We start from the raw sequence: 24631 nt of genomic DNA, 5'->3' as shown, positions 1-24631 counted from the left end.
CAAAGCCTTATTTTATCTTGCAGCAATACTTTTAGGAAATCTTTCTTTGGGGAGATAGGACATGTGAATGAGTCACTCTTCTTTATGGAACTCTCCAAAGAACTGAGTCAGGTTTGGATTTGGCCTAACAGTAGGCTAGAGTGGCCAGTGCCTTCTTCTCCCAGGGCTAGGCTGCTGGTGGGGCTTCTTGGGTTAGGTACCTCCCAGGCTTCTGCCCACCCTGCTCCCCTGCTAGAGCAGAGGACAGGTGAAGAGATGAGAAAGTTGTGCCCGGAGCAGTGAGTAGCTAAGGACTATTCCTCCCACTAGTAATTACTACTTTTATTGTGGAATTGTTATTGTTCTTCACTAAATTTACTATTATTCTTTCCCTGTGTCTCTTCACCTCCAGCTCCATCATCTGCCTTTAGCTTGTGAGCCTCCCTGGGCCAAAGATAAAGTCTGAGTCATATGTACTTGTATTTTTTCCCGGCATTAATCCCAGAGCACTCCACATTGTAAGCCCTTAGTACATGGCATAGCAATGAAAAGATCACCTAGATTCAGCCTTTTCCTTTTAAATTGTTTGTTTAAACACATGCTAAGGGGTCTTCTTGACCATAACTGGGTGAGTGACTGGGTTCAACTAAATCACAGAAAGGATTTCCCTTAAAATAACCATTTCATCCAGGACATGGGTTATGTTTCTGAGCATGGCAGACTGGCTTCTCTTACTGATGAATAGGACGTTTCTCTACGTTCATGACACAACCAATTTACTCCCCCACTTCAAGATTTGTATTACCATTGAACATCCACACTGTCCCAAAAGACCCTTCTGTGAGGTTTGGGATGTGGAAAACAAAAGTGCAAGTCATCCTCATCTCTTCTATCCAATTAGATATCAATCTAACAGATTTCAGGCACTGGATAGTTCAGTGGGTGTATTTTTGAAAGAGAGGCGTTAGTTGCTTGCTAGAGCTGAGTTTTTCCTAGAGGCGCAACTAAACTGGCTAAGGAAGGAGGATGCTAATCTGCCCAGACTCATGAAAAACAATTTTAGAAATAAAGGTTTAAGGCCTAATCCATCAGTGAGCCAAATTCTTCTTCCAGTCATATGAGCCAAGCTCCCACCAATTTAAAGGGGTATTGGGCTTGATTTTCTGAGGCATGTTGTAAGGGCCCTGAATACCCTTCCAGTTCCCAGAACAAAGTACTGACACTCAAGGGGCCTCTTGAACTGTCACACTAAAAAAAATTGGCCCGTCCCCTAAGACATCTGTTCTTCAGATGAGAATGGAAGCAGATCACCAAGAAACATGTATAGAATGGCATGAAAAGAGGCAAGGAGAAGGCAAGAGGAATCAAGAAGGACCGTGATTAAAAGATATTGGAGAAGACTGATGTTCAGTTATGCCCTATCTTCCAAATAATCCTGTGGCAATATTCAAATGAGTCATCAGGAAAATGCAGTCTTATAAAGAATCATTCATTCTCACACTTGATCCCCACATGGTAGGCTCCCAAAATTGTCTAAACCTCCACGACAGCAACACATTATTAAATGCCATGTTCCTGACACTCTGCATCAACCCAACAACTTTTATGCAGAAATTTTTCAGGAAGAGTTCTAGGAAATGGAGTTACATAGCAGAATTAGGCCAGAGGTAGGCCCACGCTGACCCCTAAACAGAAGGCACAAGCTACTGCAATCATACTGATGGAGGAGTTCCAAGAGTTCCAAGAAGACTTCCATGATGCTGACGCAGATTGGCCATGACTAGGTGGAAGGATCTGCCTCCTGTATGTAACCCCTTCTCAATCAATCAATATAGCAATAACCTTTCTTGAGAGCCTACTGTAAGCAGACCACTGTGTTTGGGACCACTGTGTTTGGGACAGTGCAATAGAATTAGAAGACTTGATCCATGCCCAGACTGGAGATTGAGAGATCAATGAGGAAGCTGATGCAGTCGTCAAGCCGGGAAATGACAAGCGCTTGGTCGAGCACAGTGGCCATTTAAGATGGACAGGAAAGGGCGGATCCTGGAAATGTTGTAGAGGAAGAACTAACAAGATGTGGTGCAGAGTGAATATTGGAATTGAGGTGGAGGGATCAAGACACTACCAAGATTATTGTCTTGAGAACCAGGGAGGATAGGTGATGGTGTTAATTGTGATTGGAAATTTAGGTGGGGAAAGGTTGAGAGAGAAGACAGAGCTCGGTTTGGACAAAGTGAGCTTGAGAAGCTGGCAGAGATGTCCTGGAGGCAGGAGGAAATGCAAAATTGCAAAGAAGGAGAGAGGTCAAGGCTAGCAAGGGAGATTAAGGACTCACTCACATAGAGCTGATAGTTGAAGCCAGAGGAGCAGATGAGCAAGGAGAAGGCAAAGGACTGAGTGTAAATTAAGGAGTGCTTAGTACAGTGCTCTGCACAGAGTAAACAATAAATATGATTGGATGAACGAATGAATGAACAGACTCTTGAGGGACTTCCACAGTGAGGGGGTGGGAGATAGAGAAGAGGCTGGCGAAAGACACTCAGAAGTGTCCAGAGAGGTAGGACGAGATGAGAACCACCTTCCATCCTCCATCCAACCCCTCCCATCTTCCTTCTCACAAATCTGTAACCTTGGCACCATCCTCGACTCATCTCTCTCAGTCAACCAACATAGTCTGTTACTAATTCCTCTCAGTTCCACCTTCACAACATTGCTAAAATCTGTCTTTTCCTCTCCATTCAAATTGCTACCATGTTGATCCAAGCACTTCTCCTACCCTGCCTTGACTACTGCATTCAGCCTCCTTGCTGACCTCCCTGTCTTTAGTCTCTCCCGACTCCAGTCTATACTGCACTCTGCTGCCCACATTATTTTTTGATGCTATTGATGCCAGTTTAGTTGTTTTGTGAGCCCTTTATGGGCAAGGATTGTTGTTGAATGGTACTTTCCAAGCACTTAGAACAGTGCTCTGCACACAGTGAGCCCTCAGTATGATCAACTGATTGAAGACAGTGTCAGTGAAGTTAAATTTAGATATGTTTCCAGGAGGAGGGACTGGTCCACAGTGTCAAAGACAGCAGAGAGGCTGAGGAGGATTAGGATGGAGTAGAAGCCACTGGATTTGGTAAGAAGGAAGTCACTGGTGACCCAATTAGCTTGTGTCTACCTCAGCACTTAGTTCAGTGCCTGGTACACAGTAAGTGCTTAACAAAGACCATTAAAAAAAAAGTGGGAGGCAGAAATGAATGTGGCTATGGAGAACCCTCGACACTTGAAGCTCCTTTAACAAAACCTGAAGACTCTGTGAGGGATACTAAGGGACTTTTCAGTAGGTATGGAGAGAGTGCCATGATTGGGAAGAGAGTAATTTTGATGCCCTTAGAATGGAAAACTCAGAGTACACAAGTGCCCGCTCCCTATCTCCTAAATAGCTCAATAACCAGTAGTAAGAAAAGGACTAATGGCCTGAACTTGCAGATCAATTTTATTTTTCCAAAGCCCTTTCATGATTCTTATCTCATTTGGTCATAGCAGGCAGGGGGAGGGAAAGTCAGGTTAAGGAAATATAAGAGAAGAGCTAGTTGAAAAACTAGCAGCGTGGCCTAGTGGAACAGAGGACCTGGGTTTTAATCTCAGCTCCTCCACTTGCCTGCTGTGGGACCTTGAGGAAGTCACTTCACTTCTCTGTGCCTCAGTTTCCTCAACTATAAAATGGCCTGTTCTCCTTCCTACTTAGTCCCATGTGAAACAGGGACTGGGTCTGATCTGATTGATTTCTATCAATCCCAGCGCTTAGAACCATGCTTCCCCCCTCTAGACTGTGAGCCTGTTGTGGGCGGGGATTGTCTCTTGTTATTTGCTGTTTTGTACTTTCCAAGTGCTTAGAATAGTGCTCTGCACACAGTAAGCGCTCAATAAATATGACTGAATGAATGCTTGAGACACAGTAAGCACTTAAATATTATTTACAAAACAAAAAGATAAGCTCAGGCACCTGTCTTAACATGTGATCTCCTGAGAGCAACTCTCTGGTACTGAAGGTGATTCATTAATTGCCCCCAGCACCTATATGATACATGGAAATCTCACAAGGCCCTGTGCACAGGCTATGATGCCCTGAATTCAAAGGACCCATTTAATAACCAGTGAAAGTCACCATTATTGGAGCTGACCATGTTTCCTTCCACTCGTTATTTAACTGTGTTCCACAAACACCTGGGGGTCCTCCCCACGCAAATTACAAAGGCAGGAATGCTCCACTGATTTCAGGACAAGAGAGATGGGTCCGGGAGGTTTTGTCTGACAGTAAAAAAAGGCTCTGGGACTGACCTAGATGTGCCAGGTCAGGGGGATGGGGGGTAGGGGGAGGGGCCACTCCAGGGGGAGAAAATTTCCTCCTCTGTTTAGCACCACAACTCATCTGTCTACTGGGAAAGATTCAAGATCTGGGAGCTTTTCTAATGAGGGGCACAGGTTGGGAGGAAAAAGCTAGGAGCTGGATTCTCTGCTTCCATGACACTCTTGGAGAGGATCTGAGAATACTTCCTATGATTCTAAGTCTCTTCAAACCCAGACAGCACAATAATAGAGCTTGAAAGGTCACAGTGCCAGCCAGATTGATTTTAAGACAGGAGGAGAGGCCTAAGTGAAACGGATTCCCAAATATACCAGACTATCAATCAGTTTATAACAAGGCAATATATAAAATGGGCAGAGTAATAACAAGTGCAAATATCATTGAAAAAAATGGATATTTATGGAAAATGAGATCATACTTCAGGACTTCTAGTTTCTTTTGCATCTTCCATGGTTTACATTTTACTGTGGCAATTAACTGCTTCTTTTCATCTAGCTCAGCCTTCAGTTTGTTCAGTTCCTCTTCATCCATTTCCTCATCGTCATCCCTTTAAGGAGAAAAGAAAAGGATAAGATAGACACTGCAAATTCAAGCTTGGCTCGGTTTCCCAACCTACGGAAGACCTATGTTACCAATGCCATAGAAGCTCAAAGCAAACCTCTTTCACTTGAAATACGAGAAGCCGTACTGTGACCTTCGGGCTTTGTGCCTTCCAACTTGGAATTTGAATTTCTCTAACTGTGAACCTGAAAGGGGAGTTTTCCCAGGTTAAAGTCTCAAAACTGAGCCGTTCTTGTCAGCCATTTCCCGAGACAGGCAGAGAAAAAGGGAGCCTGGGAAAAGAGCAGAGAAGAAGCTCATCAAGGTGGTTTGTTCCCTCTTCTACCCTCCCCCAGCTTGCATTCACCATTAACTTTAGCTTCCAGCAGAGAGAATGAGCCAAAGGTGAAGATTTCATTTAAGTGCCCTCAAAATTACAGTTAGCGTTGCCTTGGGAGACAGAAAGAAATTGAGAAAGAGAGGAATAAAGATCTGATCCTCAAAGGTAACCTAATCTGTTAATTAAACTCAAGAGTTCAATTGGCGAAACTCAATTTGAAACATATTTGATGTGGAGTGAATCCTTTTGGGAAGAAGAAAAGGGGGAAGGGACAAGCAGAGATTTATTTACCTATGGAGAATAGATGTTATGTTCTGCCCACTGCTTATTCTCCAACTTCTGTTCTTAACGGACTAAAAATAAATCGCACACGATGGGTACCGTATGTTTTCCAAAGTGAGGAATGCAGTACCGTAAAGCAGAGATCAATTCTTTGATAATGGATTATGTTACACTGTGTACACAGTTCACCATGGAACATTAGGAAAACTTATTCATGTCTCCTTTGGGTTCTTTATTATTCAGGAACACTCATATTTTTCTACTTAGTTAGCTTGTAATGAAGGAAAGGCAGGGTTTAGCCAAAATCATGATTTAAAGGGCCAGTGGGGGAATGGGAAGGGCTATAAACTAGGTCTGTGGTTGATCATTCAAATCCTTCCTCAATCGATTAATCAATTCATCAGTGATGGTTACTGAGCATTCACTCCAGGCAGAGCACTCTAGTAGGTGCTTGGGAGAGTACAGTAGAGTTAATGATGGCATTGGTGAAGTGCTTACTATGGGCCAAAGCACTGTTCTAAGCACTGGGGAAGATACAAGGTAATCAGGTTGTCCCACGTGGGGCTCACAGTCTTAATCCCCATTTTACAGGTGAGGTAACTGAGGCACAGAGGAGGCAATTGACTTGCCCAAAATCGCACGGCTGACAAGTGGCAGAGTGGGGATTAGAACCCATGACCTCTGACTCCCAAGCCCATGCTCTTTCCACTAAGCCATGCTGCTTCTCTATGTTAACAGACCCGATACCTGCCCTCAAGAAGCTTACGCTCTAGTGGCAACTCACGGCATTTCCACCATTTCACCCTTTAGAGGTTGGGCTCTGTCAGTTCTCCAATGTTAAAGTGAGAATGAAAGAGATGCCATAGCTCAACGAAAGATGTCATTTTACATTTTAAATGTATAATGATTTTGAAGCCTGGAGGCTCCAGGGCTAGAAACTACCAATTCCAGAGGGGCCGGGGCTCAGCTTCGGCAGTCCCTGGCACAAATTCGGCTTTCACCAACCCATGGCTGCAGTTCGGTATGCCGACCAATTCAGCTGTCTCCTCAAGCACAAGCCTGTTTCCAAACAGGTGGGAGAGGATGCTGCTGGCCAAGATACTGTTTTGAGTCATATCGAAATGCTTTATACTATCCTAATTAGAATCATATAAGGCAAAATGGTACTCTAGGTCATGCTGAGCAAACCTGGGATGACTCACACTCTGCCTTTCATACAGAAACTCCTTTGTTTAGGGAGGTTTTTTTTCACTGTATCATGGCAGGGAGGAGGGAAAGTATAGACAGAGAGGCGAGAGAGACAGAGAAATGAGAAAGGTTGGGCAAGGTCTAGAGAAGGAATAAGGGAAATAAGTGGCTTTCAAAGTAATGGATTTGTGCTTTAATTAAACATTCACCTCACTCATCTTCCACATACCATACAATAAAGCCTAATTAATAATCCAGAAAATTGCTCATGTGAATAAAAGTTCTAATGAGCATCATAACACTTTTCATTATCATATTTCCATGGGATGTAATGTTATAACCATCATCTAGTAGTATTTATTATGCATTCACATATGGATTTATATCATCTTCGGAGATCTGTGGTTAAATCTCACATGTTTAAAATGTAATTTTCTGCTTTATATCTAGTGAATCTAAATGGCGAGTTTTGAGGGAAAGGAGACACTTTATGCTGGGTTTCTCACAGCTCTGAACACATATCACTTCTTATTCACTTAAATTTGGGTCAGGAAAAGTCTGTGATATTATTAGACACTCTAAAAACTGTCTATCAAGATAATACCCTTGAGCTGCCTCTTAAAATAGTTAAGCATTACAATCTCTGGTCTTTAGTTATTCATAAAATGTTTTCTTTGTCAGTGCTTAGAAAATTCCCATAGGCCCCTACTTAAATGAATGTATTCTGATTTGCCTACTAATCCTCTTCAAAGTGTTCTTGCTTATTGTCTTTTCCAGTTTCTGTCTCCTATAAGAAATTGAGAGTCTTCAAAGTTGCCGTAGAAGGTACTTGAACTAAAAAAGGGGTGAGCGCAGTGGCTATGTACATTAGTAATAGTAATTCAGATAACAGCTCTATTTCTGAAAGGTCAGCCAAACAATCAAAGGTAATTATTGAACGCTTACTGTGTGCAGAGCACTCTACTAAGCAAAAGTGAGGGTGCAGAGGAGGAGGCTACTGATGAAATCCATATCTGTTGGGGTGAAGAATATTCTGGATTTCAAGAAAAGGAATAAGAATGGCCCTAGGAATCACAAGACCTGGCTTCTAGTTGTAGCTCTGCCACTGGACTGTAGTGGGACCAGAGGGGCAAGTCACTCAAACCTTTCTGGACCTCAGTTTCCTCATCTGGAAAACGAGGATAAGATACTTGGTCTCCTTACCTCTGAGGCTGTGTGTTCCATGTGGGACAGGGACTATTTCCAATCTAGTTATCTTGTCTCTACCCCAGTGTTTAGCACAATACTTGGGCACATAATAAGGGCCCAGTAAACATCCTAAGTATTAAGCAGAAAGAGGAGGAAATGTTGAGAAGCAGCATGACCTAAAAGAAAGAGCACGAGGCTGGGAATCAGAGAACCTGAGTTCTAAGACTGTAAGCTCCCTGTGGGCAGGGAACAGTTCTATCAACTCTGTTACACTCTACTCTCCCAAGCACTTAGTACAGTCCTCTGCACAGGGCAGGGAACAGTTCTATCAACTCTGTTACACTCTACTCTCCCAAGCACTTAGTACAGTCCTCTGCAGACAGTAAACACTCAGTAAATATGATTGACCAATTGACTGATTAATTGGTAATCCCAGCTCTGCCCTTGCCCAGTGTGTGACCCACTTGCCCAATGTGTGCCCGTGGGTAAGTCACTTAACTTCTCCGTGCCTGGGAATTCAATACCTGCTCTCCCTCCTATTTACACTGTGAGCCCCACAAGAGACAAGGCCTGTGTCTGACCTGATTATCTTTTATCTACCCCACTAATATTATCATTGTTATCATTAATAATTACTAAGGATAATAAAAAGAACTCTGGCAGCATTGTAGGGTGCCATGAGAACCTTTGCACCTTCCCCCAAGGGAAGACGCCTCACCTTTTGCTACCTCAGAAGCCAGGCAGAAGCCTCCTTTTGTGCTGGTAGGCATCACCAGCTTAGGCCACGAGAAAAATGAAGGGAAAACCAAAGGCTCTGTGCCTAGAAGAGCTGCCAATAAAGTTACAAGATGTTTCTATGGATTGTTTTGGGGTTTCCCTTCTTGAATGATTTTCAATGCTGATCACAGTTGAATTTCTCCATATCTATCGCCTTTTCTTCAGACTGGAAGTTTTTAAGTACGGGGACTGTGTCTTGAACTTTTCCAGCATCTAAAACAGTGCTCCACAAAGGCCTAAGAACTACTCAATGAAGTAAAACAGGCATGGGCCTTCTCCCAAATCTTCATTTCTGAAAAATCAACAATAACAGCAGTGTGACAGACACAACCGTAACAATGTATGAGGCAAATGACAAGCTAATACATACATAAATACGTATTAAATATTAGGGAATGTGGTGTTTATTGTTACATTGCACTCTCCCAAGTGCTTAGTACAGTGCTCTGCACATAGTAAGTGCTCAGTAAGTACAGCTGAAAGAATGAATATTTAAAACTATCTATAGGCTTTATTGTCCTCCCCACCGATGCAGGGGTAGAGCACTGCCTGTGATTTCACATAGGACTAGTGGAGTGGCCCTGCAGTGAAACAATTGTGACCCATTATATGGAAAAATGCAGAACCAGGCTTAACTACTGTTTTCATAACAACGATAATATTATAATAATAACCATAGTAAAAACAAACAACAATAATAACAACAACAATAATAACCATGGTATTTGTTAAGCACTTACTACATGCCAAATACTGTCCTAAGGGCCGGGGGAGAAATAAGATAATCAGATCAGACACAGTCCCTATCCCACTGAGGGCTCACAGTCCAAGTAGGAAGGAGAACCTGTAATGAATCCCCATTTTGCAGGTGAGTAAACTGAGGCATGGAGAAGTTAAAGATCTAGCTCAAGGCCGCACACCCAACAGGCATGTGGCAAAGCCAGGATCAAGACCCAGGACCACTGACTCTCAGGCTCATGTTCCTTCCACCAGGTGAGGCTGCTTCCCGGGGTTTCAATTACCTCCACTGGGTGGCAAGGGATGACAGAGCTTAGTGAAATTCTTTATCTACAGGTGCTTCAGGAACCCTCAATCAAATCGAAGAACAAACCAATAGAAGAACTTACGCTCCTTTCCTTCTCTTCCTCCGCCTCTCTTTTTGCCTTTCTAGTCTCGTAGCTTCATCCTCTGGTTCAGGCTCTGGCTCGTGGTCATCGTACACATCCCTGGTCCTCTTCCTCCTTGTTCTCATACTCTCTCTTCGGGGCAGCTTTTCTTCCTCCTCTGATTCATCCTGGCCTAGACATAGCATTTTATGTTTTGACTAGCAGAAAGACTCGGACTTCTTGCAAGGTTAGAGCAGAAAAGAGGTACGAATTGGAGAAACAGAGAGACGGAGGCCGAGAAAGTGACACACAGAGCAACATGCACACAACCTTCACGCAGACACACACTCTCAGACGCACTCACATTCTCACTCGGACACATTGCCACCCATCACTTGATCAAGGAACCTATAAGACGATAGAGAAAGGATATTATTCTCAGTGACCTAAACAAAGGGCAAGATAGTTTGTGCTTTGACCCAGATGGACCCAAGAGACATAAAGCCAACCCAACTCAGAGGAGACTTGCACAGAACTACCAAAAAAGGCAGAATGAGCCTTTATGGTTTAAATGATTTCTACAATTCAGATCGCAAAATGAGCAAATTTACGGCCCATGACTCATGGTAGCTTATTATTCATGTGACTGAACTGTTCGTGTAACCAGAGGCTACAGCGTGGGCCTGAGATGTTTCTAGGGTAAAACTTTAAGTGGCCCATAGATGAGTAATAACTGAGTTGCTTGGGTCCCACAGAAATGAGTATTATGGTTGGCTCAAATTAGGGGAAGAGTCTAATGGTTAAGTGAACCTTTCCAACACCACTTGTATCTTAGAGGCCCATGGAAGATGCAGTATCCTCTATCTGCCCTCTAACTGAAACTTCTTTACATATTAAGCTTTCACTTTTGCATAGACTTGAAGACCATGCCTTCTTTAATTCCAATACTGGCATGAATTTTCCAAAAAAAAGAGAACTCTATATTATTATTCTTAATGATAACAATAATGATAACAGTGGTATTTGTTAAGTGCCTACTATCTGCCAAGCACTGTTACTAAGCGCTGGGGTAGATACAAGATAATCAGGTACCACATGGGGACCATAGTCCAAGTAGGAGGGAGAAAGATATTGAATCCCCATTTTGCAGAGGAGGGAACTGAGGCACAGAAAAGTTAAGTGACTTGACCAAGGTCACACAGCAGGTTCATGGCAGAGCTGGAATTAGAACCCAAATTTGAGAAAAATTACGAACTAGATATCTAGGCTGCAAGTCCCAACACTCTAAGTTATCTCTCTATAGCCAGTATTAGAGGACAGATTGAGAGGGAAAAAAAAATTCCTAATGATGTCCTCCACCTCTGCAGTGTGCTTCTACCAAGTACTATCAATAGATCAGTGGTATTTATTGAGTGCTTATTGTGTGCAGAACACTATACTAAGTGCTTGGGAGAGTACAATAAACAGAGTTGGTAAACGTATTCCATGCCTACAACCAGCTGACAGTTTAGAGTGGGAACAGACATTGATATAAATAAATGAATTAAAGATGTGCACAAAAATGCTATAGAACTGAGGGAAGGGTGGATGAAGCGTGCAATTCCTAGCGCAAGGGTGACATAGAAGAGAGAGGGAGAAGAGGAAGTGAGGGCACAGCTGGGGAAGGCCTCTTGGCGGGGATGTGTCATCAATAAGGCTTTGAAGATAGGGAAAGTGATCATAATGTCGGATATGAAGAGGAAGGGCATTTCAGGTCAGAGGCAGGATGTGGGCAAGGAGTTGGTGGCGAGATAGATGAGATGGAGGCACAGTGAGTAGGTTGGCATTAGAGGAGAGCAGTGTGTGGCTGGGTTGAAGTAGGAAATAGGCGAGGTTCTGAAGGAGTGGGGAAACCTGGACTGAACAGTTTTGTAGAAAAATGACCTAGGCAGCAGAGGGAAGTATGGACTGGAGTTCAGTCGATGGCTAATGGTATTTAATGAGCATTTACTATGTGCAGAGCACTGTACTAAGCACTTGGAAGAGTGGGGAGAGTCAGGAGGCAGGGAGATTAGCAAGGAGGCTGATGCAGTACTCAAGGCGGGATAGGATCAGTGCTTGAATTTATGTAGTAGCAATTTGGATGGAGGAGGAAAGGGTGGATTTTAGCGATGTTATGAAGGTTGAACTGACAGGATTTGGTGACAGAGTGAATATATGGGTTGAGTAAGAAATATGAGTCAAGGATAATGTCAAGGTTACAGACTTATGAGACAGGGAAGTTGGTGGTGCTTTCTACAGTGATGGGAAAATTAGAGGGAGAACAGAGTTTGGATGGGAACACAACCAAGTCCTGGACTAGTTACAGACATGTCTGACTATCAAAAATATCTGGGCTAAGAGAGAGATGTTATTTGATAGATTGTGAGCTGAAAACCCTTTTCCATAAATCAGAAGCTGGATCCCACCAATTCACCTTGCTCCAAAGTAAAACTATCAAGAATAATCCATCCCACTTACTTGAACTGTCTTCGCTGTCCTCTTCCTCCTCCACAACGATTTGCACTGTCAAAAAGAAATGAATGATGACATGGGTTGAATGATCAATTCCTGAAAGTAAAAATTGTTTTCAGTACCAGGGGCAGGGTTATGTGTAACTTCCTTGCTACAGGGTCTCTTAGATGGCTAGCCCCCCAAGGGACAGAGACCATGACTAATTCACACTTGTGTATTCTCTCCCAGTGCTTAGTACAGTGCTCTGCACACAGTATGTGCTTACTAAGTACCATTACTTCTAAATTCTATTACTACTTCTGAGTTTCCCGTGCACCATTTGGAGAGTGTAACCAAGACTCTGAAGGAGAGAGAGTGGCAAGGGCAGGATCTAGAGCAATAATCGTGGGATGGCTCATTACTAGTGATCGACATAGTAGCGCCCACCAATGGAAGAGCCTTTTTCTAAGCACACGCCCATTTCCTGCTTTGCTACTTAATCCATATTACGATTATCTGCTCAAGATGACTATCATGAAATGAAAAATAGATGCCCATATGGAGATGTGCATGGAAATGCCAGTGTTGTTCGGGACCACTAAAATGAAGCTTCCTTCCGCTTAAGAAATGTTCTGACCAATTTATTCCCCAATATCATCAGTTAGGAATGTGGGCTTTGTTGAGCTACGCAATTCCACTTTCTAGAAACAATACTTCAGTCAGCAAGGCATGAAAATGAATTTCCAAAACCCAAATGGTCCCATTACAAATCCACTGTGAAACATGATCTCCCAAAGAATATTTTAGTCTGTTTTGAGTCAATCATCACTGACTAGCGCACAATTGGTCTTGAAATTTGTCTGTTTCTCACCTCATTAAGTTACCCAGAGGTAGCTCTCATACCAATTAGCCAATGTAAAAATGAGCTTACTATTTCATAGAAACTATAGCATATAAATTATTTTGCTAAGCGGATTGCACAGCCACACAACTGAGCATATCTTAGCTATTTAGCTTGGATAGATACAAGTTTATAAAATAAAAATGGCAAAATGCATTGTCCTGAAAACAAGAAACAACCCTGCGGCTTGTTTCTGTTCCTGCATTAATGTGGCAAAGGTTATTTTTCAGAATTTGACAGCATATTGAAAAGGAGGCACACACAAAGAGTTTAAATTCCATTCACAAAGCATTTCCTTGTGATAGGGTTTTCTGTCATCTAAACAACAACTGCATAAAAATTTGTAGGAATATGCAAAAATGTTATCATTTTGAAAATGAATGTTCTTTTGTGCTGCCTCGCCATATGTCTTCCATTGTTGGCTATACCAGGATCTACACTGGACAAAGATCTTTACAGCATTAGGGAGAGTCTGCAGTGTAGAAGAGGGAAACTTTGAAATCAGTTTCCATTCAACACTGGAACATGGCCTTTCTTTTGCAACTAATGGCTCCACCAACTCCTTCAACCAAAGAGAAATTCCCTGAGGAAACATTTTAATGATAGAGGATCAGCACTGCTGCAGATTCTGATCAGTGCACACAATCTACAAACAGCTGAGGATGGGTAATAAATGCTGATACATGTGCTAGTCCTGAAAATGTACCTTGCAGAAATAGACACGATAGCCAAAGCCAGTGAAAATAACCCAAAATTCAGTGTGCTGATTTCATTGCCATCGAGTGCAATTGATTAAGGTTAATGAAATATGTTAATGGCAGGGGGAGAGGATATCTTTAAGCAACTGTGTCAGGCAGGATAATAAAATGAACTAAAATACAAGATCAACCAACTTCCTAACTAGAGCATCAAGAGATAAATCAATAGTTTGTAATATTCAGAGGAACCAAATGTAGCCAGAACCACGAATGTGTTTTGTAGGATGCATGGAGAAAGTGGTAACTGAGATTAAATGAAAATCAAATAAAGAGTAGGTGCCTCTGAAATGAAGGTTTAGGAAAAGGTATGAATTAGCCCCTGGGGCAAAGAGGGGATGAAAAGGCAGAAATATTTCACTGCAGAAGTAATGAGCGTGGAATATAAACCCAATTAAAACTATTAGACCATTCTATCTTTTCATCAACACTGGCCAATTAGAGTGCTTACCCAAAAAAGTAATTATCAACTCCATGACTTCAAGCTCCCACCTCCTAAGCAATGTTGAAAAACCAAAAGTCAAAACTGTTTCAATTCAGCTGTCCTCCCTCTTTTCAACCCTACTTAAGGTAAAGCTCTGGGCACCTAAATGCCTCATAGAATCTCTCCAACCCCTCTCCATCCACCCTTCTCTCTTTGGACAATCCCTGGAATGCTATGATCCAATTCCCACTCCTAGCCCTACTCTTGATTTATCCTGCCCTAATCCCAAGATCTCTACTGATGGAACTGGATGCTTCCCAAAAATATTGACTGTGTACTTTAAAAATAATGTTTTCTCCGTTTCCATAAAAAGTTGAAAATAGCAAAACAAAGCAAAAGGTGATTTAAGGAGAGAAGTGTCATAAGAACACATTAACTCCCGTGCAATACAGTTTGAATACATATCCCAAGGAAATAAAAATATGACATCAAGATAGCCCATGTAAAATGTATTGAAGAACCTCAGAATCTTGGAAGGTACTCTGGATTTGGGTGTTTTTTCTAAATCAAAAGAATTGAAAATGAGTGAAGACACTTCAGGATGAACCAGCAACTAAACTGTGGAATGTAATGGTTGATTAGGCTTATCTGCTGCTCTCATCCACCTTTTTTAGCATGTGGGCAGATGCTTGAAGCTTTTTGATGTTACTTCAAAAAGTGGAAATTCATTCATTCATTCATTCAATTAGCGTTATTAAGCACACTCATCAGACTTCAGATGTCTGAGTACTGAAAAACTGTCTTGGCTGTCCAATCCCTGCAGGGAGCAAGTTAGAGAATGGGACCCAAGAGAATTGAAACAAATAATCAGAGTATCTCGATTGTAGGTCTGATATCTCTATATTGGGGGCTGTCCATTGTTGAAAACAAGCATATCCCCGGTGAAATGAATGTGAAATGAGGATCCTTCGAGGGCAGGGATCGTGCCTATTGTACAACTCTATTGTATTGCACTCTCCCAAGTGCTTAGTACAGTGCTTTGCACACAGTAAATGCTCAATAAATACCACTGATTGATTGATCATGGAGTAGGATCCTGGTGAATTCACTCAGCAATTGCCAAAGCCCTGCCGATGGAATCAAATGGTTCTGCAAGAGGAAAACAGCTTAGATTTCTTGATGTTGCCTTCCGTGTTTTTCCCTGTATCTGTCATGCTGCAAAAATCACATATTCTGTACTGCATTTTGGTCTTTTACCTCAGACCTGTGAGCCTGATCTCTTCCCTACTTTAGCTCTCTCCTGGCAAAGAGAAAAATAAGAAGAGGTACATAGCATGCACTCATGCTCTCCACTTTGCACTTGTTATATCCACTCATTCCCCTTCCACCTTCCGAGTTCCTGGAACCCTTATGGCCAGCATATAATTGAATCCTGGGGTTATTTCTACTACCATTACATCCCCCGGCTGATTTCTCTTCTGACACCCAGCTGGTTCCGGGCCTAGCGTGTCCACCACCATTACCAGAGTAGAACCAAGTCAGAGGGAGTACGGTGTTGATCACGGAAAAAAGTAAGTACCTGAGTGGGTGTCTCCTATTAAAAGTATGTGGGAATAACCGATTGTGTGCGTATGCATATTATCTGCTGTTTTCTGTTACCTGTGCCACTGCTTCTCTTCATTAGCCCATATAACCAAGTAGGTACTGTACATTCTAATACAATCCCCAGAGGAAAGCAGTGCAGTGAATGCCAAGTGTATCAGTTATAAATTCAGTCATTGAAGGATCCTGGAGACTCTACATAACTATTTTAAACCACCATTGTTAAGAAATCACAAATAGAACAATCATTTTGCTTTGACAAGTCCCACCCTCCCCCCACACTAAAAATAAAAAAGTTCCTCCACTGGCAATGGAGCAGGCCTTCAGTACCACTTAACTCTCCTCAGAGTGAACCCATCTTCTCAGGCTCTGGGGCCCTAGAGAAACAGCAAATAAATAGTTGTTGGTTTCTGCTTTATTAAAAACACAGTATAGAATACAATGGTTGCCAAATGGAACAGGATGAGATCTGTAGGGAGGGAAGTTTTATTGTTTAGTCTCTAAGCGGGGATAGCTAACATTGGAGGGAGTAAAAGAAAATGAAAAATTATGCTCTGGTAGTAAAGAGCATCATTTTATGCCAACACAAAGAAAGGAAATCAAGAAAAAATGGCTTCAATTGCCTTGCACTTTTTTTCTGGCTTTATTACCACATGAAATTATAATTAAACACAGGCTGAGCAAAGTGGGTAGCTGGTATTCATCCAAATTCCACCACTCTTGAGCAGGAAGAGTAAATATGAAACACTTAAGCATGGCTCTTCAAATGGAGAATTATATGCCTGGAGTATCTGTAAGATCCTACAGTTAGGTGCTTCATGACACTACTGGTCTACACAAACAGTAAAAATGTGTTTATTGTATGTGGTTTAGAAGGTTGAGGTTTTTTTTAATATACATGACAAGACATTAATGACGAGTTATTTACAAATACATTCAATGCTGCTCGGGGTGAAAAAAAAACACAGGGGAGTTCTCCCGTCTCGTTGCATTTATCTAGCTTTGAAAAAAATGCTTAAGAAGGCAAACATATTGAAATTAAGCATTTCTTGTCTGGCCATGCTTAATCTTGTCTTCAGGATGTGCAGTTACTACCATAAAGGGTAAGCTCTGTAAACAAGTGCAATGAGAAGAAAATCTCTTTTCAGTCTTGACCCATTGTTGCTAAAATCTTTCATGATAATATGGAATGGAACTAATCCTCAGATGAAAAGGCAAATTTATTTTAAAGTACAATTGGTTGGTACATTGACATTTTTAAACAGCTGAGAACATCAAGTGATTGTCATAGTCAGTGGATATTATTTCTGCATATTCCAGATGAGGAAGTGGAATGTTTGTCTGGATTTGTGAGTTATTCTTAATAATAATAATAATTTATTGTTGTTATTATTAATAATAATAATAATAATAGTCTATGGACAAGACCAGGCTAGGAATTTTCCCTTATTACACAACAGAGCATGGATTAGGATTAGCTGAGCACTGATCAATTTGTCTTCACTCCTTGCACTGCCTTTGTTCAGCTTGGAAATGCTAATTAATGCTCATCAGCATGCATTAATGAATGTTAATGACTGTCTTCAAAAGAACAAAAGGAGGAGGGGGAAGGGGAAAGGGAAAAATGAAGGCCAAGCGGAGGGAAAGGAGATAAAATAGAAATAAAGCAGATGGAAGCAGATAGAAGAAAGAATATGGAATAGTGACTCAGATTGCTGATTGGCTGAAGATAAATCTCCAAGGCAGCCTTCCCATTGGAAGACAAAGCCACTGCACAGCCTGAAACTATTTAGCCCATTTCATTTTTCTCACTCAAAAAATCAGTATTTTTCTAAATGAAATCATTTATCTTAGAGCTTTTAATTATCTGAGATAACCAGAGTTTGGAGGAATCTTCTGCTCTTAGCATTTCACCTCTTGCTTCAACTTCCACCTAAAGAGGTCGATGAAAATGATCAGCTCTATGTTTTTCAGAGGGGCACGGGCTCTCTGGAATTAAATTTACTGCTCTCATCTCTCTATCTGGACTCAGCTAATGAAGAGAATTCAAAAGGTAGGAGGACATTTCATGTTTTGTAGGTCAGAGAGGTTTCAGTTTGAAAGAAAAACTTGAAAAGAAGAGGAGAAATTGTGGGCTTGCTAAAAGGGAGATGCCATTTCACCTTTTAATTTCCACTTCACCAGAGACTCAAGAAGTTGCAGAGGAACAATATAAAAACAAAACATCTCTTGTCAGGCTGGCTTTGGAGGAAGCAACATTGGCTTCATTTTGGCATCTTACTGTATCACCAATTTCTGCCCATGGTTATCATGACAAGTCTGACTGCTGATACAGATCCTTTGGAATTATACTTCTATCTCCTCTGTCCTTGTAGCTTGGGGATCAATACATTTTAAATGAGATGGACAAATTCAGGAGGTACAGGGAGAGAGAGAGAAACAGAGAGAGCTGTCCTTTGTATTTGAAGAAGACACCACTGATGGTGAAATTCTCCTACAGGGACCTGCATGGTCGAAAACGCCAATGTGAAATCCACACCCCCATTAGCACACACAAAGATGGTCCCTTGCTGGGCTACCATGTTTCCATGTTTGTTGTTTGCAAAGACCATACCCACATTTACTTCTGTCATTGCCTCTCTCCACCAACTCCACCTCCCACAGTTCCATTTATCACTGAGCTAAGAATGCACAAGCATCTGTGTACCACAGATGCGTTCTGAGGTTCCAAGCCAGATTTCTGCCAAACTAAGCAAAAGAACATAGAAATGGTGCTCAAGTGAATGTTATTTCTTATACCCACCTTTAGCCTGAACAATCCAGGTGATTGGGAGGCTGCCCTTCCTAGTTGGGAATATTATGCAAATATCCTGGAATGGGAGCTGTCACCGTTAGACAACATGTCAGCCTACTTGGAACCAGGTGCCAGTTAAGCAGACCTGGGCCCCCACTTGGTGCAAATGCCCAGATCCCATTCTGGGCTTGGAGAGTTCCTCAAGCTTTCTAGATCTTGTATGAGTTGAATGTGCATGCTCATTTTTAAGGGCCTTTGCAATCCCTCTCCTGCCCCTTTCCCAATCACAAGAGGCTTTGGAAAGAAGAGAGGAGGTAAAAGTGAGAAGGATTGGGTCTCTATAAAGGACAGCTTGGTTTTCTCTCAAATTCATAAGGTCAGCCACTTCGAGGCACCCAATTTTATTTCCTCCAGACCTGAGGCCTATGGACCAGTGTCAGGCTTAACTTGGGGCCACTGAAACAGAAAAGACCTTCCCTTTTCTTTTATAGCATAAATTTAACCATGTTGTGAAACAGCTTTCAGAACGAAGCTAAACACAACTGTCTATCATCATATCTACCAACTCTATTGCACTGTACTCTCCCAAGGGTTTAGTACAATGCTCTGCAAACAGTAAGCACCAGATGAATAGCACTGATTGGCACCTGGGAGGTGCTGGGGATGCTGGAGGCTGGATGGTGGGGAGGAAGAAAGAAAAGGGGTAAGGGAGTTGGGATAACCCTAGCACTCCAAAGGGGCTCCATTGATCCCACTAATCGATTGATTTGGTTGACTGACCAAGGAATACACCCGGGTGTGTCCAGTTCCCATGTTGACTTCCCCTCGGGATGAGCCACTGACTTCTGAGCTTTCCCTTGGTCTTGTCAGGTGCCACTGGATCACGCACTTATCCAAAAAACCCATTCTCTGTCGGCATTTGCGAGTTCAGCTCTAAAAGCCTCTTTGGAGAGGTTGCAGCATAACTCTCATGGCCTCCTTAAGAATCTATTTACAGGCAACCAGATTCAAACAGCACAACATATAAAGTCGTTCTCAGGGGCCGGTTTCCAACTCTTGGTTAATCCCTTTGCTTGACTGTTCACTGGCAGCATTATGGCACAGAATAGAAATGAGGATGGCACATGATTTATTCATCTCCTCAGCTTGACAGCATCAATAGAAAAATTCAATGGATCCTGGGGATTGAGTCCATCAGTTCCCCCTTCATACCATGATCCTGCATTCTGCTGTTCCTCTTCCAACCTCTTCAGGAATCCCCACCCCTACCCCCGCCCAAATCCTTCAGGTTAAGCTCCCTTGAGGTGTCGTCAAAGGCTGAGCAGGAAAGACGGTTACCAGGCATTTGGATATCTAGTGTGGACCGACCTCCCGTGGCTGGACCGAACTGTACTGGCAGGAGGCAGGCGATCGGAAAGAAAAGGGCCCACTTTACAAACTGACCCTCGCTAGGACATGATTCACAGGGAGTTGGGGATGATTGAAAGAAAAACACCGACAAATCAAGAAGAATCAATCCTCTCAGAAGGCTTAGAGACTCCACCATGAATTTGACATCAACAATTCCCCGAAAATCCTCTTCAGATGTGTTAACGTCTAATTTGACGATACGGCAAATGCAGTTGACATTTGGAGAAAAGTGACCATTTATTTCCACCCATTCATTCCCTGACCATAATTACTTAATGCATCTTCCCCTTTGGCATTGCAAGCCAGAAAGAAAAAAGTTGTTAAGCAATAAAAGGAGAAAGAGTAACCTCAGCACCTACTATTTTTTTTCCCTTTTAATTAAATCAGAAACCAATACAGGTGAAAAAATGCAAGTTCAAGGCAGAGATCTAAATCACACTTGCCACCAGATATGCCCAGAAAGTTAACTTCTTAAGCAAAATCCGCATCTCCATGTTCAAGATGAATAACTGCAAGGCTTTTTTTTTTCCCCAATGTTTCCAGAACAATGGAGTGGGCACACATTTTAATGCAGCTGCCACTCCCACCGGGGTGAGAGAGCCCCTCCGCATTTAGAGAAGGGGAGCAGGGTGACCATTTGGCCCCCTTTCAGATGAAGCCATTGTCCTCAGCATGGCTGAGATAATTAATGGGAAAGCACTTTGAAAAGAGAAAAATGCTCTACAAAAACAAGGTATTATCTTTACTATTATTATTCTTATTGTTGCTGAAACTGGGGATGGGGTTATTCTGCCAAGCCTCTGGGGGCCACCCTCCTTCAGTCAGCACTTCTCTCCCTCTAATCCTCAAGATCTTCTTGGACAAGCCTGCCCTCCTTGTCCCCCTGGCAAGGTTACATTATCCCTGTAGGAGATTTCTCAACCACCCCCTCACCACCCCTCCCACCACCACCCCTCTCACTCCTCCCCTCCTCTGCAATCCCAAGAACCCAGGATAACCTGAGACTGAGCCAGTTTGAAGAGAGAGTGAAGTCTGTAATCTCAGTATGTGGGGGTAGGCTAGGGGTAGGGAACAGAAGTCCTTCAAAGGAAATTGTGTGTGTGTGTATGTGTGTGTTTATAGGGAGAGAGAGAGATGAAGAAAGACAGAAAGAGAAAGACATGGAGAGAGAAAGGGGAGAGATGAAAAGGGAACAAATTAGGATAGAAAAATGGTAAGAAAAATAGGGAGAACAAAGGGCAAGAAAGAAGAAAACTAGAGAGAAGAAAATGTGTCCAAAACAAGAGGTAAAAATAAAACAGGATCTAATAAAGAGGTTTGGAGAATAGAGAAACATACAGGACACAGCAAATACCCAAGAGAAGGAGGAAAGATATCTCGCTATAGGTGAGATGATCATGGTTTCAGGGATTCAGTCCAATACCTGAACAGGAAAAAGGTAAAATTAATCAAGGGCCCTGATTTACCCAGGGTGGTGGACCAAAACTTAGCTATGGTGAGAATGGCATCAGCCTAAGATCCCTGAGGAAGGGGGCAATGCCTTGTGATTCTGTTGTTCTTTCCCAAGTACTCAGCTGAGTGTACTGGGTACTCAATAAATATCATTACTACTACCGTTCCGGTGACTAAAGAAGAAGCCTTTGTCTTCTTCAATGATGGCCTTTCCTTTCCTCAATGATGGCAACGGCAACCACCACTGCCACTGGCATCACTGGTGCCAGCATGCCTACCCTGGCCCTTCCAGACCATGGTTAGGAGTTTCTGGCCAAAAGGGTCAGTTTAGGCAGAGCCAAGTCGCGGTGGCTACCCAGTCTCCCAACCCTCATAAAATATCTGGGGCCAGACGGGAAAGGTGGTAAATCAGTCAGTCGATCAATCAATCAATGTTACTTATTGAGCTCCTGCTGAATAGTGTGCCCTACACTTGGTGCTTAAGAGAGCACAACAGGAGCAAGACACAGATTTCCTGCCCTCAAGAAGCTTACAAATCAATTAAATAAGCAGACAAAAATGATTTATATATACTGAAAGCGGGAGTGAAGATGAGAGCTCACCTCCTCCAGGAGGCCTTCCCAGACTGAACCCTCCCTTTCCCTCTGCTCCTCCTCCCCTCCCCATTCCCCCTACTCCCTCCCTCTGCTCTTCCCCCTTCCCCTCCCCACAGCACTTGTGCATACTTGTATATATTATTTATTACTCTTTTTTTTTGTTAATGATGTGTATATATCTATGATTCTATTTATCTTGATGATATTGACGCCAGACTACTTGTTTTGTTTGTTGTCTGTCTCCCCCGTTTAGACTGTGAGCCCGTTGTTGGGTGGGGATTGTCTCTATCTGTTGCCGAATTGTACAGTCCAAATGCTTAGTACAGTGTTCTGCACATAGTAAGAGCTCAATAAATGCGATTGAATGAATGAATGAATAGTACACATAAATGAGGATGAAATAGCTGAATAAGTGATTGAATGTACAGAGACATATTTGAATAAATACCACGTACATATGTGTATCTAAGTGCTGAGAGTGGATGTTGTGTGTGTTATGAATTATTTAGGGAAAGTTTTCCAGTAAAGGATGGTAGCAGTTTACCTCCCTGTCCTTATCACTCTCCCTGTCCTTATCACTCTCTCTGTCCCCTTCTTCCCCTCTCATCTTTCCTCTCTTCTGTCTTTCCTCCTAATGCTCTCTCTCTCTCTCTCTCTCTCTCTCTCTGCTTCTCTCTCTCTCCCCCTGCCCCCTTTTATCAGACACTGTCCCCATTCTATCTAAGGTGAGCAAATCTCTGGCCATAAGAAATCTGAAAGGAGAAAGTCTGAAAAGAAAGAATGAGAAAGAAGACCTGATGCCTAGGATTGTGAGATGGGAGAGGTCATTGGATCTGGCATGGTGGGAAGAGATTTAATCTCCTCCATATTGTATCACCTGTTCCCAAAAGTGCAGTCATTCCAGAGACGTATTCTACAAAAGAGGGAGTTTCTTAGGAGTTGGAATACATCATGCTTTAACTTTTATTCACAGTGGCAGTGAAGGATAAAACTGACACTACAAATAAACCTCTTACCCAAAGCCAGTGGTAACTTTTATGAACTTTTTCTGGGTCCAGTTATGTGACTGCCCTGCCCAGTGCCTTTTCCGTGATGAAGGATTCAAGGTTCAGCAAGTTTAGGGTTCAGCAAAAGACTTTAGGAAAACTATATGGGATTGTCAGGACACAACAGTCTGGCATTTTAAATCCACAATGCATCTTTAAAAGTGCCCACCAAAACAATTAATCAATACATGAGAAACATCATGGCCTAATGGATAGAGCACGGGCCTGGGAGTCAGAAGGACCAGGGTTCTAATCCTGGCTCTCCCACATGTCTGCTGTGTGACTTTGGGCAAGTCCTTTAACATCTCTGTGCCTCATTTACCTCGTCTGGAAAACAGGGATTGAAATTGTGAGCCCTGGGTAAGACAGGGGCTGTGTCCAACCTGATTAACTTGTATCTACACCAGTACTTAGTACAGTGTTTGTCACTTAGTAAGTGTTTACAAATACCATAAAAAAGTCAATCCATCAGTCATATTACTATGTGCAGAGCACTCTAGTAAGTGCTTGCAAAAGTGCAATATAATAGAGTTGGTAGTCACTTTCCCCGCCCACAGCGAAAGCACTGAGACAATCAGCAGCTAGAAACCAAAATTATAAAGAGATTGAGGCCAGTCGACAAAAGGTGGGAATGGAGTTAAGAAGAAAGGCGCCAACCCTCAAAAAAATGGAATTCTGAATTATCCAATAGTAGTCCGAAAAATCGCATCTTATGACAGGATAATGTAAGAACTTAGGATGGTCATTCTGAATATGTGTGGAGGGAGGAAAAAACTGTCATAAACTGCCCTCCACTTTCAGGGAGCCACCAAAATAAGTAAACTCATTCCTAGGGCAGGGCAATAACATACCCAATTTAGAAATGAGGAAACTGAGACCTAAGAGGTCTGGGTTTTGTTGCCTCTCATGCTAAGCAGTTCAAAACTTTCCCAAATGAATTTCCTTAACTGTAACTGTACAGCTGCTGTAAGTATAGATAGTTACACTTTATAATGAGGTGGGAAACTGAGCAACAGAGAGAGGCAGTAACTCTTGATGCCCCACAGCCAAGCAATGAAGGAACAAGTACAAGAATTTAAGTTTCTTGATTCCAACTCAAATGCACTAGCTGCCTGTCTTCAACCTTTCAAAACAGTGGTTATTCACATCTGATTAAGTTTCCAAGGTCCAGCTCCCTCTACCCTTTGCCATTACCAATGCTGTCCATGTGCTAATTATCTTTAATATGTATAATTTTTTCCAGCACAACTTTGCCCATTATTACCATCAAGGGCACAGTCACTAAGCACCACGTAACTTTGGTTACTCTATTGTATTATCCTTTCCCAAGTATTCAGTGTGCTCTGTACACAGAAAGTGCTCATTAAATTCCATTGATTGACTGAAAATGGAACATCAAAGCTTCCTACTAGACTAGAA

The 24631-nt window shown here is 42.4% G+C and overlaps 1 protein-coding gene across 1 annotated transcript in view; it reads right to left on the bottom strand.

Moving 5' to 3' along the window:
• TMC1 (transmembrane channel like 1) overlaps window positions 1-18547 on the bottom strand; it is a 106472-nt gene extending 87925 nt beyond the window's left edge. The window contains exons 1-5 of the mRNA XM_039910754.1: window positions 18413-18547; window positions 17829-17847; window positions 12260-12349; window positions 9782-9953; window positions 4758-4886 (exon numbers count right to left, since the gene is read on the bottom strand). Coding sequence (XP_039766688.1) covers window positions 4758-4886; window positions 9782-9953; window positions 12260-12349; window positions 17829-17847; window positions 18413-18547 — 545 coding nt within the window. The remainder of the gene's footprint in view (window positions 1-4757; window positions 4887-9781; window positions 9954-12259; window positions 12350-17828; window positions 17848-18412) is intronic.
• Between the last annotated feature and the right edge of the window lie 6084 nt (window positions 18548-24631).

Source organism: Ornithorhynchus anatinus, chromosome X5 (genome assembly GCF_004115215.2).
Source record: "Ornithorhynchus anatinus isolate Pmale09 chromosome X5, mOrnAna1.pri.v4, whole genome shotgun sequence".
In the NCBI taxonomy this organism is placed as follows: Eukaryota; Metazoa; Chordata; class Mammalia; order Monotremata; family Ornithorhynchidae; genus Ornithorhynchus; species Ornithorhynchus anatinus.
Note: the sequence above shows the minus strand (reverse complement) of the source record. Positions and strands in the feature narration are given on the sequence as shown.